General features: G+C 36.9%; 2 protein-coding genes across 2 annotated transcripts; one reads left to right on the forward strand and one right to left on the reverse strand.

The window, feature by feature from the left end:
• Window positions 1-7,343: 7,343 nt before the first annotated feature.
• LOC149751570 (uncharacterized) lies at window positions 7,344-8,351 on the forward strand. The gene has a single exon (XM_089926729.1). It carries the CDS (start codon window positions 7,575-7,577, stop codon window positions 7,812-7,814), a length of 240 nt encoding a protein of 79 aa, XP_089782855.1. The 5' UTR covers window positions 7,344-7,574; the 3' UTR covers window positions 7,815-8,351.
• Window positions 8,352-9,978: 1,627 nt separating this feature from the next.
• On the reverse strand, window positions 9,979-20,442 carry LOC103709021 (CMP-sialic acid transporter 1-like). The gene is made up of 8 exons (XM_008794218.6): window positions 20,284-20,442; window positions 18,539-18,622; window positions 18,105-18,319; window positions 17,397-17,475; window positions 15,274-15,443; window positions 14,928-15,114; window positions 10,631-10,708; window positions 9,979-10,473 (listed from the first exon to the last, which is right to left on the reverse strand). The coding sequence occupies exons 1-8, from the start codon at window positions 20,332-20,334 to the stop codon at window positions 10,333-10,335; spliced, it is 1,005 nt and encodes a 334-aa protein (XP_008792440.3). The 5' UTR covers window positions 20,335-20,442; the 3' UTR covers window positions 9,979-10,332.
• Window positions 20,443-22,030: the final 1,588 nt, after the last annotated feature.

The following is a 22,030-nucleotide window of genomic DNA, read 5'->3' on the forward strand; positions in this document are numbered from 1 at the left end:
AAGGTGGGCTTTTAGAGAGAGAGAGAGAGAGAGAGGGATGAGGAGGAAACCGAAATTTGGGAAGGCAATGGAAGGAAGGAAGGAAGGAAGGAAGGAAGGAAGGAAGCCAAGAGGCCACAATATAGCCACCACTAGGCGCGTGTGGGTCGTCCTCGATTGCCCGATATACGTCTCTATTAGTTATGGAAGTTAATGCGCGAGCTGACGTAGGAACGGATTTTGATGGGACCTTGCACGCCGATGATCGGTGAGGGGGGTGGGTTCTGGTTTTAGTTGTGGGAATATTTGATGACGTTTTTCTCTTATCATATCAATCACCAAAACTGCAGCTTGTGGTCCTAACCCTTAACCTCCTAAACTTTAGAGGTTCAATTAATGTGTGGTTGCCATAAATTTCATGCCGGTCATTTCTAATTACTTACGTCGATCAATATATTATATATAACTTTGTATCATCACTCTATGATTGTACTGACCCATTTTTTTATTTTGTTAATTTTGTATTTGATGGCCCACATAAAAAAAAAAGTTCTTTTATAACGTGTTTGGAAATATATTTCTTGACAAATGCATTTCTCTTAGGATATGATTCATCCATAATAAACCAATTTATTTACTTGTGCTAGTAAATATTGCTGCAAGTTTAACAATATATGGCCTTCCGGTAAATATGCCATTTATCTACCGGTGTCGGCCAAGAGCAACCCATTACTATATGAAAATGATAATTTGTTCATAGTACCTCAATCATGTTTAGATATTTTTGAGATAGTTATAACTTCGCAATAATGTATTTAGGTATCAACTCGAATTTCTAAAAAAAAGAGAAGAAAATAGAAAAATTGTAAAAGCAGTATTTAAGCTTTTTTTTATTGATGATTAAAAATTTGAAGTACATAGTCTTCATTTATAATGATGAGGACTATTTTTGGAAAAAAAAGAGCCAAATTTCTCTTTCTAATCCTATTATGACCCTCTTTTTTCTTTGTTGTAAGCCTACCTAACTTTGGTCGTTGGTGCTCCAAAAAATAAATGATGATGACTTTTTGCTGACACTATTATAGATTTAGTACACCGCACCGCACCAATCTTAAATAGCCATCATAAGCATGATGATTTTTAAGAGCAATGATATATATAATGATGGAACATCATTTAATATCTGATTACGTGATCCACATTTGGAAGGACAGGGCAGGTATATGGGTTGCAAGCCCTGTTATGGGAAAAGTTTTGATTTTTTATGTAAAGTTTTTAAATTTTTACATGTTTGTACCTTCATTCTAATTAACATTTTTAATTTTTTATTTGAATATATAGCATTCTCAAAGATCATAGTATAAATATTTCTTTGCCAAAAACAAACTCATGATTTTATGGAGTTGATGATTACCAAACTTTGGCATCCTCTGCGATATAAAAAGAGGTATATACTAAAAAGAGTCGCATGTACAGCGGGACAAAGGCTGAATCCACCTTTAAACGTATAATTCTTTGGGACCATGTATTGGTAGCCTGTGGAGGAAGGTTATTGTTTTAACTTGTCTGTATATTTAAAATTGCTATTATAAATCAGTATAAAAGATCGCTTCAAAATTAAAATCGGCAGCTTTCTCATGTATAACTTCTGAGAAATTTCCACTCGGAATTGGATGGTCATTCTATAAGTCAGTCCCATAGCAACTAAACAGCTTCGAAGAATTTTACTGTTTAAAATTTCAAAAAAAAAAATAACGGAAATACAATCCTGTGCTTTACAATTCAAAAATCTCTACTTCTCAGCTTTACACTCTAAGATCATGTTTAAATGCTTATTTAGTAACCATTGGTTAAACAGAGGGCCAGGAACCACGACATCAGTGGGCTTAACCAACAACGAAAAGTGGAGCAGTGCATCTCCTCATGAAGTGATTTTGGAAAAATTTCCAGAGCCATTTGAATGAAGGTGGCAGAATAGAAATAGTTTATAGTAGTGTTAAGGCAACATTGTTTTCTCCGGTTAAGGCCATGCATAGCACGATTTTTAGTGTAGTCAGGCAAAGTTTATGGATCGGTTGGGGCCTGTAAATTCTCAGCCACACCTGCTGCTCGATCATAGGCCAAGGCTAATAGAGCTGTCTTGCAGCAGCATGCAAAGCTCAAATATTACTTAAAAAATGACAAACACAAGAGGAAGAATAAAAGAGGCAACAAACCTGCCTTCAACCCACAAGACCAAAAACACCATGCATTTCACCGGTTTAAGTTGAAAGAAAGTGGATGTACTCGTACAACGTAAATGAAAAAGTTGGCCATGTCGAACTCGTCCTGCCTTCTCACTATTGGAAGATGAGGAAGAAGCCGCGCGCTGTTGTGGGTTGGATCATGTTTGTAAGCACGCAAAAACCACATGTAACATTCACAATCTGAGATATATTTAAGCCCTTGTTCTAGAGTCTAATGCAATAATTATCGCAACCATGAATATAAAATTAGGAAAGCTCTGACAAATTGATGTCTATACGAAACAAATAAGAGTTGACTCTCAAGATTTTCGTATGTTGTAAGGCTTTTTTTTTTTTTTTTGGTAAATGCGGCATTTTATATAGCTCTAGCTTGAGTACATTCAGTCAAATCGCGGGAAAGTAAAGAGTACAAAGAAGAAAGAATCTCTCCTATAGATGTCCATAGAAAATTCTGGAAGTGCCGGGCGACGAAGGCTTAATTGCTTGGGTGCCGAGCCACGGGAATAGGTAAAAGTGCACTCAGGGCTACCAGTTTGTGCATGACAAGTGACCGATAACATGAAATAATGCACCAAGAAAAAGGTGTATGGCGACGAAATAGCAGACAAAATATGTCGAATGTTTTCTGATGAAACGAGAGGATTTTCCACCCGATTTTTTATTGATTTAAAATAAAGGATATTTACAAGAGGAGAAACTTTATCAGTCCATTTGGATTAAGGTGGGTTTTCATGCACGCTATGGCATCATGAAGTAAAACGAAGAAAGGGTCGTGTTTTGTTTACAAAGTGCTTTGCTCCTCAGACTTAAGCTTAAACTATGTAATTATGTTGTTTTAATATAGGCATTTTTGTCAAAAATACAGCTTTCCGAAAAAGCTGAAACAGCTTCCTCCCAAAAGCTCCAAATTGGAGCTTCCTCCCAAAAGCTGTTTTCAGCTTCTCGCAAAAGCTGAAACAGCTTTTTGAAAAATTTACCAAACACAGTTTTTCATCTAAAAGTACTTTTGGAGGGCCAGAAAGTGCTTTCTGGCCCTCCAAAAGCTCCCCCAAACAGGGCCTTAGCTTTATACCTAACTTAACTACTGATGCACTGGATATGAAGCTTCTTCGGTAGGCACGCCATTGAATGAACAGAGTCTCGTTTATAAAATCCCACACAAAGCTTAGAAATGGGCGGCTCAGGAATAGGTGATCCACTGTCAATTTTTTCCTCGTCTTTGCACAGTACAAATTAATGAAGAGGGGCTGGTCCGGTTCCTTTGATTTTTAACTGTGAATCTTGCTGAGGTGCAGTACCACCTCCATGCAAACTTGTCTTTAATTAGTGTTCTTGATGTAGACCTTGCCAAGGAGATTCATAAGCTTCTCTAGTTTCTCCCTTCCTCTGAAGGGGAGTGGAGAGTTGAAGAGGCTTTCATGATGATCTGAGGCACTTAGAAATCCACCGACTATTATACTTGGATTTGCAGTGAGATGGAAAAGAGTTGGGTGCGATTAATACCCACACGAATGCACCGGATTTCTTCGGAACTCTAGCTTAGATGAGAGAAGTATTAGGATGGATGGCGTCCTGGAAAATCTTTGTGTTACACCGTTTTATCTCCTCGGAGACATCCGAATAAAATAAAACAAATACGTAGAATGTTAAAATATGGTTTTCGTAGATATATAGAATGCGAAAAATGAGAAATGAATGGAAGAGCACCTTGTAATTTAGTTTGTGATACGATGCTTAGAAGTATTAATTCAGTATTAAAGCAAACCAATCGCCACAATATCATTTACTACTTTTCCTTTGGAGAAAAGATTATGGAAAGCCCCTTAAACTTTATTAAAACAATGAAAAAGAGAAAAGAACACAAAAGAGGAATTGAAAAAAAGGAAGTTCCTGAGTAGGAAAACAATTAAAAACAAATAGAACGCGAGGACGAGGCAGGCAAAACGTCAACTTTAAATTTCTGTTTGCTCTTTTTTTTTTATAGCGAGTTCATCATACAAAAGCTGCTTCCAACTAGGTTTCTGCCAACAATTTGAATCAGCCCAAATGAGTCGCAAATCTAGCTTACCAGCGTTCGAGACAACCCTGGACTTCCTCTACAATCACAGCCGCTTGCACATTTTTCAACACTTCATAGGCAGACTATAGGTCCATTTTTCACATGCAAGTTACTGCAAGCAACAAAGTAATGGATACAGGCAACCCCATTTGACGAAGCGCTGCAATAAGTGACGACCTCTTACATTAAAAGCACAGACCCAAACAAATCAATTCAAAATTGAATGTCCCCAACCTGGGCAGTGGCCGTTAGGTCCAATTTATTAGCCTTCATAAAGGCATGTCCCTCTCCGTTAGGTTACGGGCCACTTGACCCCCTGGCTCATGCCCCTATGCTTCTAATTTGGAGAAACTAGACGTGTCAGTCGTCCATTTGATGTCTGAGTCCGTGTTGACGGTCCCTCTCATTAAATGCAAGACAAGGCGTTAGCGGAGATCGGAATAGCCACAGAAAGTGGCGTCCCACTTACTTCATATGGGTGGCAGAGCGAGCGGGAGAGAGTGAGAGAGGAGAGGCGTGGATGGCACGCGAAGGACATGCTCCTTGGTCCAGATTCGGATCTCTGGAAAGGGGATGGTAAGCCATAAAGTCGCAGCCTTCTGCTGTGGCTGTAGGTTCGCCACATATTGACGTCCTTCCACTGCCCACTTAGATAGTGTACTCCACGTTAGACCACTGGCCATCTCTCTCTCTCTCTCTCTCTCTCTCTCTCGGAGAGAGACGCTAGTATATACATGTATAAGTGAGATCGCACGGCACGAAATAGACTTCAGCATTCAAGATAGAAGCATCGAATTCCATCGAACTACATTTTGCATGCATGCAAAACTGGATATATGGCCAGCGAGTACGTGGAGAAAATTTTTGACGATTAGTTTGCTCAACGTGGGGAGGACTTGGCATGGGCGATGGAAGAAGCGGCAGGTTTTTTTGTTGTGATCGGAGTGTCACGGAACGTTGACAAGTGTCTTCCATGCATCGCCTAATATCGCCTCTCATCTCATTTAGGACGACGTTCTCTTTCGGAGTTATTGGTTCGCAGGTTTGACGTCGGTTTTCTTGTTGCAATCTCGTAGGCCAAGCAGCTGTCTGTGGTCACAAGCCAGTACAGGGGATATATTCTATGTACGAGAACCTACGTCGCCAAAGTATTACGCCTGACTCTAATGAGTTTAAGCTTGATCAGCACTTTCTTTCATCTCTCTCTCTCTCTCTCTCTGTGTGACAGATACATCTCATGGCACGGATGCATGGCCTCACTGCATGACATGCTTCGATTCACATTCCAAATAGGCCTACATTAAGAACATTAAAATTCCAGTATCTTGTGGGATATAAATGATATTGTCCGAATAAAGTAGGGTGGGTTTCGGTTATATATCCCGTGCTAGGAGGACTATTAATATTTTGCTAGGAACCCTAACAAAATTGGGTTCATAATATGCACCTAATTCTTTGTGTATCAATTTCACAGTTAACATAATTGTGAGGACACTATTAATATTGGATAAGAACCTTGATAACATTGGCTTCATCATGTGCACCCTGTGTGCGTGAATCACTTTAATTATCAACATAATTTTGATGAAGAGAGGATTTGATCTTACATCTCTGATACAACTATCGAGTAGTCTTATCAATAGCCTACACCATGGATTTAAGTACCAGTATGCACATGGAACTAGACTCGTAAGGGACTGGCACTTAAAACATCCAACCTTTGTTTTGGTATAATATGATATGTATTGGTATCGCAAACAACTAGTATGTATATTGGTAAGGATATTTGAGACCTTGGCCAAAACTTTCTTCAAGTATCTGTTTGATATAAGTCTAGTGGAGAAGATTTGCATCATATATTATAGACAAAGACATGTTATGCACAAAAATGCATGAAATCACATTTTATGAGGAGGGGAGTATATATAGTTGCCTAAAAAAGATAATCTGAAAAATAGAAAATATGGAGGCTTCTCTTTGAGTAAAAATGGAGGTAGCGGCAAGTTTCCCTTATATTATATTATTAAGAAGAGATAAGTTTATACATGGAAAGAGATGCAGAAGAATGTAAAAAGGTAAGAGGGGAGAAAGAAACAGGAGATATAAAGTTCATGATAGAGAAGCAACATTTCTCCATAGCTTTCGGTGATTCTTCTCTATTTTTACTGAGCATATGCACCCCAACTATGAAAATATGGAGGTCGCCTTGGTTTATAGAAATTTGAAGATGTGTGATAGCGTAGAGATATTTGATCATCATTTATGAAGATTGTAATTGAGATTTTAGCAGTGGTTGCAGGGGCACAGATCGGATGATCTCATGTGTATTTCACTCGTCTTGCACTAGACATGGGGACAAAATGCAGTAAAAGAATGGCTATTCCTCCACAAACCTCCCATGTATTATCGAATTCAAAGTTTGGGGGATTACTACATGCGTCTTACTATATACATTTTTTGGCAAAAAGTGGAGACTCATCCTAACCAGTGGTTTTTGGTGGGTATCTAGTAAAATATTAGTGGGTATCAAAGAATTCCCTCATAAATAATATCTAGTAAATTATGACGAGTAGGGTGTCAATTATAACTCTTGGAATTTATCCAAATAATACTACTTTGGCATCCATACTTGGGCATTCCAACGGCTATATCCGGTTATCAGGAGAGAAATTAGAACCTTAATTTCATTCTACAGTCAATAGTAAATAGAAATTTAAATAATTAATTATTCTGGATAGATTATAAGAAGCACCGTATAGCAAAATTCAAAATTTTAAGATAGGCAAATCATGGAGAGCTAGTTGATTATGGAATTGGTAAATCAGCAGTTATGGGCTTGATAAATATTTCATGTACATATAACGGCATGTGAATTTCCTAAATCTTATATATACCCAATACTATATATAACTTATAAGTGATACGTGCAAATGAGCAATATCAACCATCATTTATGACATCAACTAAACCAGGGCCACCCCGCCCAACAATTAAAGCTCTATCACCGACCCCCCGCCCCCCCCAAACCGCCGAAAAAGATACCACCCTGACAATCCAGGGACCGGATTCTCCAAACGAAGGTGGGAATTTTTGTCCCTGTGGGAATACAAATCCTGTGCGTACTCGGAAACCACCCTTTCCCCGGGTGGGTTTTGGCCTTCAGTACTTTCCCGAACCCCTCTCTCCCTCTATGTAAAGGACTCCATCCCCATAGGGGTCGTATATAGAGAGAGTGAGATAAACAAAGAGAGAATTAATAGAAGGTGAGAACTGAGAAGGAGCGAAGAGGCATGGAGTGGCTGACGAGGAGGAAGCCGACGGTGGCCAACGGGCAGGGCCATCATGGGAAGGAGACAAGCAGGGTGTACTTCCGGATGCCCCTCCACTACCCGAGGTACACCAAGGCCGACTACGAGACGATGCCCGAGTGGAAGGTCGACTGCCTTCTGAGGGAGTACGGGCTGCCCGTGTTCGGTGACCTCTCTCAGAAGAGGGAATTCGCCATGGGCGCCTTCCTTTGGACTCGCTGAGAGACCCTGCTTGGTGCTTCAAGTCACCACTAAGTTCATGCTGTTGTCCGTAGTCGTAGAGTCTTGCTTCGTGTTCATTAGGTTGTGGTGTCAGTGTGCTGCTAAAGTTGGTCACGTAGGTAGGGTTTTAAACTTTGTCCAGTGTGAGCCGGGCATCACCCCAAGTCTGTTGGGTCTTTGTAGGATATGGAGGTGAAGTGACGTGATGCTTGGATGTCTGATGGAAATTTGTGAACCATTCTAATGTAACTATTTTAGAGTATTTTTATGGGTAAATCTATTTACTTCTTATTGTTTTCGTCATATCTATATTATAGGTTTTATTTTGGTGCGTGCTGTGACGTTTCTCGAGGATATCCTCAGTAAATCCAGTTTTTAGTAACATGCACGAGGGATTTGGTTATTGCTATGGCAGTTTAAAAAAATCCATAAATTTTATTTTATATAAATAAGAAATTAATCCGTAGGTTTCAACCAAACTGGAAAGGTTTCAGCAGCAGAAAAACCTACAGTAGTATCTGAAAAGGCTAAAGAGCTCGCTCTGTTAGATTACACTCGTCCATCTACCGCCTCTAAATTTCAAATATGAAATCTCTTTCTAACTTCTAGTATGATATACGAGCAGTTTGTTTATCATTTGAAGCTATAATGCCAACTTTGCCTTTGGCGGTCTCATAAAAACCATGAGCTGCAACTGTTTGCAAAAGGTTTTTAGAAGAAAAAAGGTCCATAATAGCATCGAAAAAACTCAAAAAATACAGTCTTATATTACACTTGTTCATCGTGGATATCACTAGGTCAAGCCATGAGTGTCTTGAAGGTTAATGGTCATGCGCTTCTTTGTATATCCCTTGGCACGTAGGGTGAGGAGAGGTTAGCAAGACCCACCTCTAATAAGCATCGCACATTTGCGAGTACATATATAAGTATATTAATTCATATCATTTTTACATGATTAGAATCGCGTTCTAGCGATTTCAGATGGCTTGGAATTTTTGACCATAGGAACTCCAGGAGAAAGGATATACTAGATGTGGTAATTTCATATTATATGTATGTTAGGTTTCTCGACATTCTTTTTAGCAAATTATGCAGTTCGTATGATTGTTGTGTTATTAGTTAAGACTAAATGAAGATTATAGACCATTAAGAGAATCTATCTTTTAGCCCGCAATTAGAAGTTATGCCAATGAAGTTAAAATAGTTGAATAAAGGACAACATTTTTTCCACGGACTAGCTTTACATGTTAGAAGCTCTGGCAGTCTGGCCCATTTGTACCTCTAAGGATAGGCGAGGTCCACCTTCTCTACCTAAACATCATCCAGGAAGAGCTTGCTCCATATCATTTTAGAAGACAGTTAATCCAGTTTTATAGGCAATTAATATCATTTTAGAAGATATTTAGCCACATAGAACAATAAGAAATCTTTCGGCAGGATAGGATTGGAAGAAACTTTTCGCGCACCACAGGTAGATGATATCCATATCTCCGAATGGATGGCCTTCTGCAAGTTACTTTTGAGAGATTCCAAGAAGATGTCCATCACAAAAAACCTAGTGAAGGCTCCCAGCTAGGGGACTCACATATGCCAGCCTACAGGTCAATTTGAGCCAAAATTTTTACGATATGCCCAGTCCAGGATCGCCCAATGTGTTTCCTTGACTGGTAAAGAAACCCCTGAATAAAAAAGATTTAGATATTTGTACCAAAAAGAAAAAAAAGGACTTGGAGAGGGCTTTTTTTCTTCTTTTTTTTTTCAAAATCCCACTGCGATCAAGCCTGCGACCCCGGCATTAATCTCCTCTCTCACTCGCTCCCTCCCTCTCTTACGCTCCCGTCCTCTCTTCCCTCCTCCATCCTGTCAAATCTAGGGGATTGTTCCCAAACCAGCCCTTAACCGCCCTATCAAATTCTACCGATCAGATCCCCACTTCTACCCTGTTCTTATCCCGACAACCTACCCTTTCTCTCTCACACATCTTAACAAGAATTCGGAATAGTATGAGAAATATCAGACCTGTTTCTTTCCTAACAAGGTCATTTTATCAGTATTAAAATAGTTAAAAAAAAAATGGTTCAGTGCACGAGGCTCCTATCATTGTGGGGTCAAGAAAGGGTCATATCCAATCATGCAATTCTTCAAACTCCAAGTATCCTCAAAATTTCGAATGTCTAAAACCAAGTATGACCTCTATATCAATTTTTTTTAAAAAATGAAATAGATGGAAATTGATTCCACCTATTGGCAACAGAAGCTCAGAGTGTTCTGAGGCAGCCCTAATTCATACTTCTGGTGCCTTTAGAGAGTGTATGCCTTACAAAATGACCTAGCCATTTTTCAAATAGACGTGTACTTGATGCCGTAGGCTGAGGCCTGCTTGCCTAGATGAACTTGCTCTTTGATCTTTGCATAGCCTGATGCTCCAAGACTTCACACTTATGGTTTTCCCATCGGTCGAACCTTATGGTAGCTGAGTGGCAGGGATGTGGGAACTCTGTTAATAGGATATCCAACATTATGATTCTCCTGCTCGTCCGACAACAACTTCATTTAGTGCATCAGTTGGTGTCTTTGTAGTTGGCAAATCCACAAGCATGCGCACTGGAGCAAAGTACATGTGTAATGAAATCATGCAGATAACTATGCCCAAGAAGAGCTGCAAGAAGAAAAGAACATATTTAATAACATGTTCAATACTGACAGATAAACTAGCATATGAACATGCACAGCTTGTCATAGAACAGAACAGGCAACATCAGCAACTAAATTGACATCACAATTTTGAATTTTCACATTGATGGCCTGAAACTTACCTGCACAGTAGGCTTGAAATTAAAAAGGAATATCGATAAAACCATTGTTAGCAGCATTGCCATTGATGTTGAATATACCTGGAGGACAACAGGAACTGATATAATATGTACTGAAGCACAGTTAACCATGAGAAACATGTAGCACAGTTTAACATAAAACTCGGAGTAACACCATCAAGAAAAGAATTATGAAAAAGAACAAACTTGGAGCAGCAGCATTATATCCACCTATCTGACAAAGCTCATATGGCAAAATTAGCCAGAGAAAGTAAGAAAGGTTGAGCTTGCTTCTTTTTAAGTTGGAAGATGTTTTATACATAACCACACATTCTCTGAGCATTGAAAGTCATCAAAATTCAAATAAAGGTCAGTTGGAAGCATAAGACAAAGTATGACTAATAGCAACAATAACAGCCAGCACTAACACTGTTGACATTACTTCTAGTCAAGCTTTTTAGCACTGAGTTCTGTCATATAATGACCTGATAATGTACATAGGCAAATCAAAATAAACAAGGATACACCCTAGCATTTTCTACTCCATGCTATCCTCCACAACTTTATAATAATGACGTACAATGTTGTATATGATTAAATCATGATGTCTGCTTGTCTAAATAATTTTGCCATCCTAGATTTTTCAAAAAAGGAGCATATGCAACACACATTATTACACACATAATATGCACTTTCCACATTTTAAGATTTGTTCCTAAACCATGCATTTTTGCTTTCTCCAATTCACAGGTTTTTTTATAATTTTCTATGTTGAGGTATTTTAGGATTAATTCAGTTGCTTACAAATAACTCTCAAGGAGACTACGAAATAAATTGAGAGGCAAATCATACACCTTCGAAATCAAATCCTAAATCATAATTACTAATTATACTTCTTAAATTTTTTCAGAATTTTATATGCCCCTACATTTACATGTGCCCTATATTACGAACTAGTGCTACAGATTTGCAACAGACATGGTGGCTGCAATTCCGTGTTTTTCTCTTACAATAAAAGATGAGTCCAGTCTCCCTTTTTCTTCATGCAATTTTCTTGTTTCTCCTTTCATACTAAGAGAGCAAGGCCTGAATCAAAGAGTCTGGGTATCAGCAAAGACAATGGATGGACGAAGGTGGACTCAGGGCTAAGGAGCGTAATCAACATTTTGCAGTGATATTCACGTGCAACCTACTGGCTGGTCCAGAAAAAGATGCCTCCTGCTGCCTTAGGGAAGTGGGGTAAGTCTACGTCTCTACAGGGGCCGGGCAAGAAAAAGAACGTTAAACTTCCCAATAACTTCATGGCTTATGTCCTTCACAAAAGGCAAAAGAACAATGGATCACAACTTGATTTACCTAAGTCACCTAGAGGCATAATATGACTAGATATCTTATGGTCAAGACAATGTACACTAACTTAATAAACATAATAAAAAATCTCATATACCTTAATGCAGCACTAGATGTTGGCCATTGCCATTGCCTTCTTCCTCCAGTTGCAGTTGTATGTTGTACATCAAGTAGATGAAATTGCAAGTGTGAGCCTAGATGTGATTAGTACGGACTCTAGAATTATTGAAGCACTCCTAGTATAGAGTATAATTTGTGGAAACTTTAAATGAACAGCTGGTAAAGATCAACTCCTAACCATGTGTAAACATAAGAAATGGAATTGGATGAATATTCATGCCTCCATTTCCTCATCATCCCATGGCAATGATCATAGTATTCTTAGCTGGATAGAAAATAGATGATCTTTGATTGCGATATGACGTGCACCACCAAATACCCTGACAACAAGCAACATAAGATTTTCCAAAATAGCGTCCATCCCTTAGCATGCATCTATAAAATACAGCATCATCATCACAGATGGTATCCATTACCTAAGATCATGTTATGACATGAACAGGCTCTGGGTCTATGATTCATATCCAGGTCACCTGATGAACTGGATCATGTCTAAATTTAACAGGCTAGACATGAATACTGAACTAGGATTGTTAGGTCTTATTGTGTTTCGTGATGTTTCATCACATTGGACCAATTAAGCAAGATAGATACAGAACCTAGTTAAAGTATAGGTCTCAATTTAGAATATATACCTAATCATTGATCCAGATTTTGGGTATGGATTAGGTTGAAACGGGTTAAGTATTTTGGAATTACCTAATCTACTTGCAACCTTTATCATTTTTCTCAACTAAAACATGAACCTTGTTGCATGGGGATATCAATTTCACCCTTGTCCACCCATCAGAAGTCAACAAAACATCATACAAATCCTAATTGGTCAAGAGGATATTCTCAAACACCATATCTGCATATTTTCCTGTGATCTCATGGCCTGAGCAGGGTCATCCTAGTGCACTCTCTCTTCACCTAATCAACCTTCCTGCAAAATTAAGATGATCTAGCATATGGTAGAAGTGGACAAAGCAAATAATATCACTTTGTAAATTTTCTTCTTATAACTACTTGATTACTTACCCAGAAACAATCAGTTGGCTTTATTTACTTTTCACCAACCTCCATATGTGTAAGATTGCATAGGGTTCCATATACTTGGGATTTCGGGCCTTTCTCTCTCTCCTCAATTTTTACCGCCCTTGTCCCCTCACCATATTAGTTGTATTCTACCACCAGCCTTGTGCTAAATGTCTTGATTGGCGTAAGTTGTCATGGCAGTTTTGATGTGCTCCTCAAAGTCATCAAGTCCATGGCCCTCCAGCAAAATTATTTACAAAGGTCATCCAATCAGTGCCTTTATAAGTAGGCTCTCTTATCTTTCCCTTCCCCCCATGGCCTTCCTAAATCTTGCAGATTTTGTGGTCACGTATAAACTCAGGATCACTAACAGTCTGCACTTTATGCTAGTAAAATTCATGATCACTTTCAAAAAAGTTCAAAAAAGTGCACTTTCAAGAAATTGTTTGATTATTTCCATTAACCAGCTCCCCACCCTGACAAGAAATTCTTAAATTCCCTTTGTGCAGAGACATGTCAATAACTTACACATTCACATGCTTACTAGCAACAGAATACTCAAACATACAACATATAATAAACCTAAGGCAGAAAAATGACATATAAAGCATGTGGCATACACCACGTACACATTGCTATTAACTTAATCATGGATTTCATAAATTTTGATAAATTTAATTATTATTTTTGTTAAATACATATTGAGAGGGCATGAGAATAACGTAATCTTTTAATTCATTTTAGATATATAACCATAATACTGATACATATCCTAGCATTTGAAGGTTACTCTTCATACTGACATTTTGAGTAATAAAATTTATCAAAAAGCAATAATTAATTTTACCTGTCTCTTCATAAATCTTTTTCTATTTTACACAAAGCCCTGACTTTTTTCGTTTTTCATTACTTTAAATGGTTTTCAGTCATCAAGAAACCTCAGTGAATTCATAGAACTTCGCATAAGCTTCTCTTCTACACCTACCACATGTTTGAAGAGAACAGATTGATCTAGTTTAAGGTTGGACTTCCTCAACCATCAGCAGGAAGTTATTAAAAGAATGGATGTATATAACTAGCATGAGCCCCATTTCAGTTGCATATCTAAGAAACTAGGAAAGGTTTCCACTCCTGCTGCATTAAGCACTTCTATACACTAGACATGTAATGTTTCCATTAAATCATCACTATGTAAGCTGTAAGTTCAAGAAACACATTCTGAAACTTCCATGATGAGAATTGATCATAGAATTTCAGATCTGATGATGTTTGTAACTTTGTATTTAGTAAACCTCAAACCTATATGAAGAATCTCGAAAACAAACCTTATTTCCACTATAAGTGATAAGAAAAGTGCTCTGCTCTTTCAACAAAAATATAAAGCAGAGGTACTTGTGCTCTCTTAGCAAAGATAAAAGGTATAGTCTAGGTTTGAGATGGGTTTTAGTGCTTGTTGTCTACTATATTTGATCTTGGTCAGGTTCATGAAAAAGCATCTACCCTTCATGCTATTATAACCGCTCCACTGTAACCTCCTCTCAAATGATTTTGGAGGTCAGCAAATGGCTTTTTTCTGTTATCATGATCATGATATTAATAAAATAGAATAAAAAGATATAGACCAGACCTTATAAAAACGCGTCACAATAATTAAGAGAACAATCAGAAGTTTTGGCCAGATTGTTGTGTTACAATGCATGTTCTACTCGTGTTCAAAAATAATTTTGTAAAACATAGTCTCTCATGATTGGTTTGAATAACTGAACATTTATTAACATGTGTATATATGATAGTAGACAGTAAATAAAATTACCTTCACAATATTGTCAGCATATTTCATCAACCATGACACCAGCAACCCAGTAGATCCTAAATTTAATACAACCATCCATGTGGCAGTAGAGTACCCATTTAAAAGGCGTTGCCACCATGGTCCCTTCTCAAATCCAACTCTAAAATCATCCAAAAGAAGTCGTGCCATATTAAAGATAGCGCCAAACCTGACAGTGTGTGATATGGGAGAAAAGTTAGCAAAGTACACTGATGCTATATTCACATCAAGAAGCATATTTCTCTTCAATGCCTAAGAAGTTGAACCTATAGATACTGCCAGCCCAAAAGCAGAGGCAGTGTTACAATGGCCGCATAGAGATACCCACGTATATAATTGTACATTTTGCCAGTAAAGGCTGTCATTGTTCTTCTTCATTAAGTATTCTGTATAAACACCAGCTAGTGCTGAAAGACAGGCAGACAGGAGTCCCAGCATGTATCCCTGTATAGGTGCTGAAAAGAGAGAGTCACATGATGCTTCTCCACAACCCTTCACCTGCATCACACATGAGGGAAATTTATGCTTACCTAAGAATAGGGTGGATTGAATTTACTTGACAGTTCACATGAAGAAAATTGTTGTTATTCAAATTATTAGTGAAATTCTATTGATTATTTTAAAGGGCTTTCACCTGAGGTTTTTTCTTAAGAAGCACTAACTAAAAATATGCAAAAAATCTGATATATGAGCAACAGATATATTGAGAAATAAAACATGAATAAAGATTTTAGAAAAAAAAGGGTAGTGCATCATATGGGACCCTTCTCCAGGGCAGGTGGCCTAACAAGGCCTTCCTTTAGCGGTTCTGGGTCCTGCAGAACCCATTTAAGCAGTCCTTGGGCCTCGTGGGGCCCACAATTGGCAGATATTGATCCTGCTAAACCTTCTTCAATGACTGCTGGACCTTTTGGGGTCTAGAATATGGCAAGATGGATCCTAACCTTATCAAATTTGTGATCACCTTAAACAAAGAATGTAACAGGTCTTCTACAAAAACATGTCAGTTCAATTTAGACTTTTACTTCAGCCAGGATACTATTATGAAGTGTTGTCCTTACTTATTTTTAGTTAACTCTTCCACTCTAAACCCCAACTATTTGTTATCGTATCATAAAACCTCTCAAGCCATTTGAAGCCCTAAACCATAAAAATCAACCTTCCTACCATTTTATCCCTAAAACCAGCAAAAAATATCAAGATCTATCCAAAAATACAGAGCAAGCCATCTTTCTAAAGTTGATAAAAATACGTGAAGAGTAAAGTTCTAAGTTGACCAAATGAAACAAAACTACATGGATTTCTCCAAGTTTCATCAAAGAAAAAACTTTATCCCCAGTGAGTTTTAATGAAAAAAGTCTATCAGAATGATGAGGTCACAGAGGCAAAAGGGAGTTCATTAATCCAGAAATCCTGAACACCTCCATCCTATATTGCATCACTTAAATTTGACTGAATTTTATCAAGCAATAAGCTTGATAAGATATCCCAGCATTTTTTATGATATTCAGATTGACCGTGGAAAGAGCTTACTCAGGAGAATGGGGTTTTATGGACTCCTAAGTTATAGAGACTTTGGTACGGTCTTCAAAGTTTGAAGGTATACTTAAAGAAAGAGGTACTTCAGATGGGTTTCCCTAGATCAAAATATAGTGCAGATTTTAATAAAAATATAATACATCTGGGAAATGTTCCAGCAGAGGTGAATGCTTTAGCAGACAGACAATTAGAAAGGGCTTTAAGAATGGTATAGCACTTTGACGATCTTCTATAAATTATCGAAGGTGAGGATGTTATGCTCCTATCTTTCATATCCAACAAATTGTCTTTTTAATTCATATTATGATGGATAAAATGGTAGTAAGAATCCTCTGTCTTCAAGAGCCTGAGGTTGATATATACAAATGCAATTATTCCAACAGATTCGACATCTAACAAAACTCCAAACTAACCAACAACTGCACAGGTAACTGCAAGGTAAAATTAAATTAATTAATATGTTACTTTGAGAAATTATTCAAATATTATCTAGATGAGATTCTCAGATTTGCATACTGATATCTAGAAGTTCGTAACATAGAATATAGTCATGATATAACAGAAAACAGTAAACTACTGTCACCATGTACAGTAACTGGATACAGTCAACAATGTCTGAGTTTTGATTTACACATAATATCAAATGAATTGGGCACCCAAGATTCACATGGCTGCTTCCCAGAACTAGCTAGAGCACCAAGCACAAGCATCGAAAGCATCAAACATGACATGCCACTATTCCTAAATAGAAAACCTCAAATAACAATAATAACATTGCTGTAAAATTATTTAAATTTCTTTTTGCAGTACAGATGCTCAATAAATAAGAAATAAAACCAAAAAATATGTTTTAGGGCCCAAAAAATGATTCTACAAAGAAAAAGGTGGCAGTTTCCATAGTAGAAGGGCAACCTGACTTGTAGTTGTTCCAACAGCTAATAATACAATCGCCATCCACTGTAAGTTTGACAATTTCCTCCTCAGGAACAACCTAAAACATCAAAAGGAGAAAAATTTGCTAATAATTATTTTCTATTACTCAAAAATTATCACATTATGTTAGCAAAAATATCAACGAATACACACATATACTCCTCAAAAACTATATGTAAGATTTAGGATTTTAGAACTACATAGAGATGTAAGACTTTTCAGGTTAGGCTTTTACTGTTAAAAGAAATATTTAACATTATAGACATCTTTAGGCATGATATAGTCACACCAAGCTCGCGGAAAACTTTTTCTTAGTTCCTACTTAAGTCATGAATGTGAGTCCTGATCTTCATCTTACTCCAAGATCTGGATTTTTCCCAAATTTCATATTTTTAGCCATTCCCACTCACAGTAAAGCAGTAAAGTGGATACTTGGAGGGTCCAAATTAGGGGGAAAAGACCGAATAAAAAAATAATCTTGCAAGGCTGAAACATTCCAAAACATGCCTATAATGGTGACTGTAATATTTCTGAAACTTTAACAGCTGAATAAGAAAATAATTTATAGAGATATCCAAATTTATTTTCGCATGATGCATAAGCTGATCAAGAACAAGAATATAATTCTTCAAACCAACTCTACATATCTAGTTCTATATATTCCTCTCAAAGGACTAAGAGCAGTACCTGAATAAGATACCAGTTGTTACGATTTTGAGATTGCCCATTATCTGATATGTTGATGGATCCACATAAGTTAAGGTAGCAAACTGAACATTATTGTGGATCAGATATATCATCGAAGGAATTGGATATAACCACACAGTCCTCCATTCTGTGGTAATCTTTGGAGGGCTTGATGACTTGCACTCTTTCCAAAGGAAGAAAGTGGACACTAGAAGCTGAAGTATGAAAATAGGATGATGATGTCAGCAGGACAATTGCAACTACTATCAAACAGATGGGTGATACTTTTTAAAGAACATATTAGTGTACAATCTCAGATATCCTATAACAGATCATGTAAATCTCTTGCTGAGATGCTTAAGGTTTCAGTCTATGCCTCAGAGTAGGTTGCAATAATAGACAAGGCAAAGTTACAATATAAAAGCAAAAGGTACCTTGAATATTTCTGCAAGAAATGGAACGGTAGCATAATCATATGTGTAGCTGCCATTACTTTGTGAGAGTGTTGTCAAAATTCCCTGCCATGTAAACAAAGAGAAATGTTTGTCTGTTAATTGTAGCCCAACAAGACCTTTTATAACTGATACCATCAAGGTATCTTGCAAACAAATTCATTATCACTATCACCATTTTCTTTACTAATATAATATTTCTAAAAATAGATCCATTCTTTGAGACCCATAACTTGAAGAGTTTAAAGTGAATCCAAGTGCTTGATAGATAATATTTCCTAAGAAGAAACCAAGGGGAAGAATAAGATAAGCCTAATAAATAATACAATAATAAAAAAATATTTTGTCAGATGACCACCGCCACTACAATCCCCAGCCAATCCACATGCCTTAAACCACCAGCATTATCCTTTCTAGCAACAAGAATAGGCAATTCTAAATATAAATCTAAATCACACTATGATAGGATTTTATCTCATTAAGAGGTACACAATGCCATCAAAATCTCAAGAGTAAGGCATTACTTCAGGTTCACTTTTCAGAAAATCCAGCACCCCTCATTAAGTCAAAATCAAATACGCTGTATTTTGGAAAAGCAAACTTCTTTCTTGTAGTCGCCCTAAACCCTTAAACCTCCATCACCACTCACATAGTATCTTACATATTTGATCCACCAGGCATCTAGTTTTATCTAGTTTCCATGTTTTAAGTTCCTCATGATTCTTAGGGTCTTCACAATTTCACATGAGAGATTGAATCATCATTGAGAGTAAGTCCATTAATTTGCACATTTTTATGTCAAGATGGTTTGTTGTTCGCAAGCCCCAGCCAATACCAAGATGATGAATATAATGTATCTATCAACTAAGGCAGGTGTTTTCATTCTGGATGGTACAACAAAAACATGAAAATATAATCATTCCCTTATCTCTAAAAATGTGCTTCAAGTTGGTGCATCTACTGACTGTTGGGAAATCAAAAGGATGGCTTAAACCAATCAGTAAATACAGCATTTTTTAGTGCAGTTAAATGAGAAAAGCCTGGAGAGGATCTCCATCCAGATCACTCAGAATTAGAATAAATCGGTCATAGAGTAATAATATCTAACAATACAGCATATAAAATAATCCTAGCCTACTCTTTTCAATAGATGCCACTACATCAGTTTGGCTACAGAAGAAATCAATCGATAAAATATAAGAATCAAGAACCTTAGGTTCATTAATTTCAGATCCCCTTGAACGAATCCTAAAGGTTGAATCAGAACACCTGCTACCCATATTTTCACTCCCGTGCCTTGTTTCAGTGCACTTATCGCAATTAACAGTGCAAGAAACAAGAAATTGAATCCCTCTAAAAATCGATGAAAAACTATGCAAGAACTAGGAATCAAGAAATCCAAATTGGAAACGCTTTCGATGAAGAGCCTTTTTTGTTCATCGCCAAATTCACCGAACAATCCCCACCTACTGAAGTAAAACATAGAGGGAAAAGAAGATCCTTCGATACAATTGCAAATAAAAACCACGAAATATTTGAAAGATTTATAGGCGCAGCGAGGCAGATCAGTTCCAATGTTGAATTGCGGATCCGTGAAACCCTAAAGTTATGACAAGCAATGAATCGAACACGGATCTGGGGAGTTCTTTGAACATAGAATCTAAATAAAACGAAAAGCAATGCGATTAAGGGGAGGAGAAAATAGAAGCTAGGTTTTGGGTTGAAACCTGGGAACTGGTGAGGAGAGTGAGAAGAGAAGCAACGAAGTACCACTGCATCGTTCTTTCTTGCTGAGGATAGCGAGTGAGGAGGTTTAACGGCCCAAGGGAGATCTGGGAACGTTGTTGGAGACCAATTACAATGCCGCGTTATAAATTGGTCCAGTGTTTTAGTTTAGGGATGGCTGGATTCGGTACGACCAGTAAAAAAATCGAAAGTGAAATCAAAATTCACTTTCCCTAACGAATTTTAAATAAAAAATTATAATCGCCGCTGCAAGAAAACACGGCGAAGTCGAAACCAAAAAAAATCAAAAATTATTCATTTTTTTATGTAAAAATTTCCATATATTTTAAATGAGATAGATCTAGGATTATTTGATGGTTATTTTCATAAAGTTAGTATTTTAGATTTACTCTAAATATAAAAAAATATTTAAAATATTAAATATCGAATATGTTCAATTTAAAGTTAAGTTTTGAATTTTATGTCGAATTAGGGAATCACCAAAATCATAATTGAAATCAAAATCGAACAATTTTTAATTTTTAAATCTATCATCGGAACCATCCTATTTAGGACTTGCTTGGTTCTCAAAAAAAATTTTTTTTCACCAGAATACTATTTTTGATTTTTGAAAATGTCTGAAAAATAATTTGGCATGTTTGGTATAGTACATTCCAAAGTAGTTTATGTTTGATTTAGGATATACTTTTCTAGAAAAGTTATATGAAATATATATTATACCATTGATAAAGGAAAAGATATTATTTATAAATTTTGATAGCTTGAGTGTAATTTTTTTAAAAAAATTAATTTCCAACTGGTGGAAAATTAACACTGTTATGTTCCTTATAGATTTTTCCTTCTCATGAAATATAGAAAGCTTATTTCATCACATGGATAGCTTAAATAGATTGTGATGTCTGCTGGGGCAAAAAAAAAGTTAGTAGCTCCTATTTTGAGCAGTACAAAGTGATTGTTTAAATTCCAAGATTTGGTGTAATACAAGAGCAAGGCTGCTGCTCTAATACATAAACTCAATACACAATCTGACCTGACTCAAACTCGATCTAGATCCAACAATGAAAAGTCTAGGTATAGGCTCTGATCAAACCTATTGAAATTTTTTCATCTAGTAAAGGTTCAAGATTTCCAAACCCATGAACCCATATTATTGCCTTGGATACATGCATATATATAAATGCATATGTAATCACATAGTTTATTACATACATACATACATAAATACACTACATATATACATACATAAATACACTATATAAATTTAACCTCTTGGTCATTATTTTATGTGAGTTATTTGCCAGTCATAGGCCTGTGAAGAGGAACAGGTACAAGAAGCAGCCTAAGAGACTGAGGATGCCACTGAATTGAAGCTTGTTGAACAGGCTACGCAATAGATTGGCCAGTTTTTCATTATCAGATGATCTAATCACATCCAACATCATTCTTCTTTTTCCCCCCCTACTCTTCATAGTGAGTGCCTTCATTGCTTATGACAAAAATTGTGCGACTAGAATGTAGGAGCATAAGAAAGACTTATAGGTGATCGAGTCATCATATATTTGGCAGCATAAAATGGAGAGTGTACCAGCACTGAAATTTTTGGTGGTATCAGATATCACCTGCAAATTTTGGCCACAAATAAACAATTAAGGTTCAACCTAAGTGGGCATAAAATTTGAAGAAGTTTTACTTCAATTTCATATTTTGACTGCTGAGTGCAACTAGATT

Source organism: Phoenix dactylifera, chromosome 12, assembly GCF_051530095.1.
Source record: "Phoenix dactylifera cultivar Ajwa chromosome 12, Ajwa_hap1_PhDact_Kaust_v1.1, whole genome shotgun sequence".
NCBI classification, from domain to species: Eukaryota; Viridiplantae; Streptophyta; class Magnoliopsida; order Arecales; family Arecaceae; genus Phoenix; species Phoenix dactylifera.

Excerpts from the sequence above, each read along its gene's own strand:
- LOC149751570 (XM_089926729.1), top strand. The coding sequence starts at position 7,575 with ATGGAGTGGCTGACGAGGAGGAAGCCGACGGTGGCCAACGGGCAGGGC.
- LOC103709021 (XM_008794218.6), bottom strand. The coding sequence starts at position 20,334 with ATGCAGTGGTACTTCGTTGCTTCTCTTCTCACTCTCCTCACCAGTTCC. Across the intron at positions 18,623-20,283 it reads CTCTCCTCACCAGTTCCCAG|GGAATTTTGACAACACTCTC; the intron begins GTTTCAACCCAA and ends TTTACATGGCAG. Across the intron at positions 17,476-18,104 it reads ACAACTGGTATCTTATTCAG|GTTGTTCCTGAGGAGGAAAT; the intron begins GTACTGCTCTTA and ends TTGATGTTTTAG.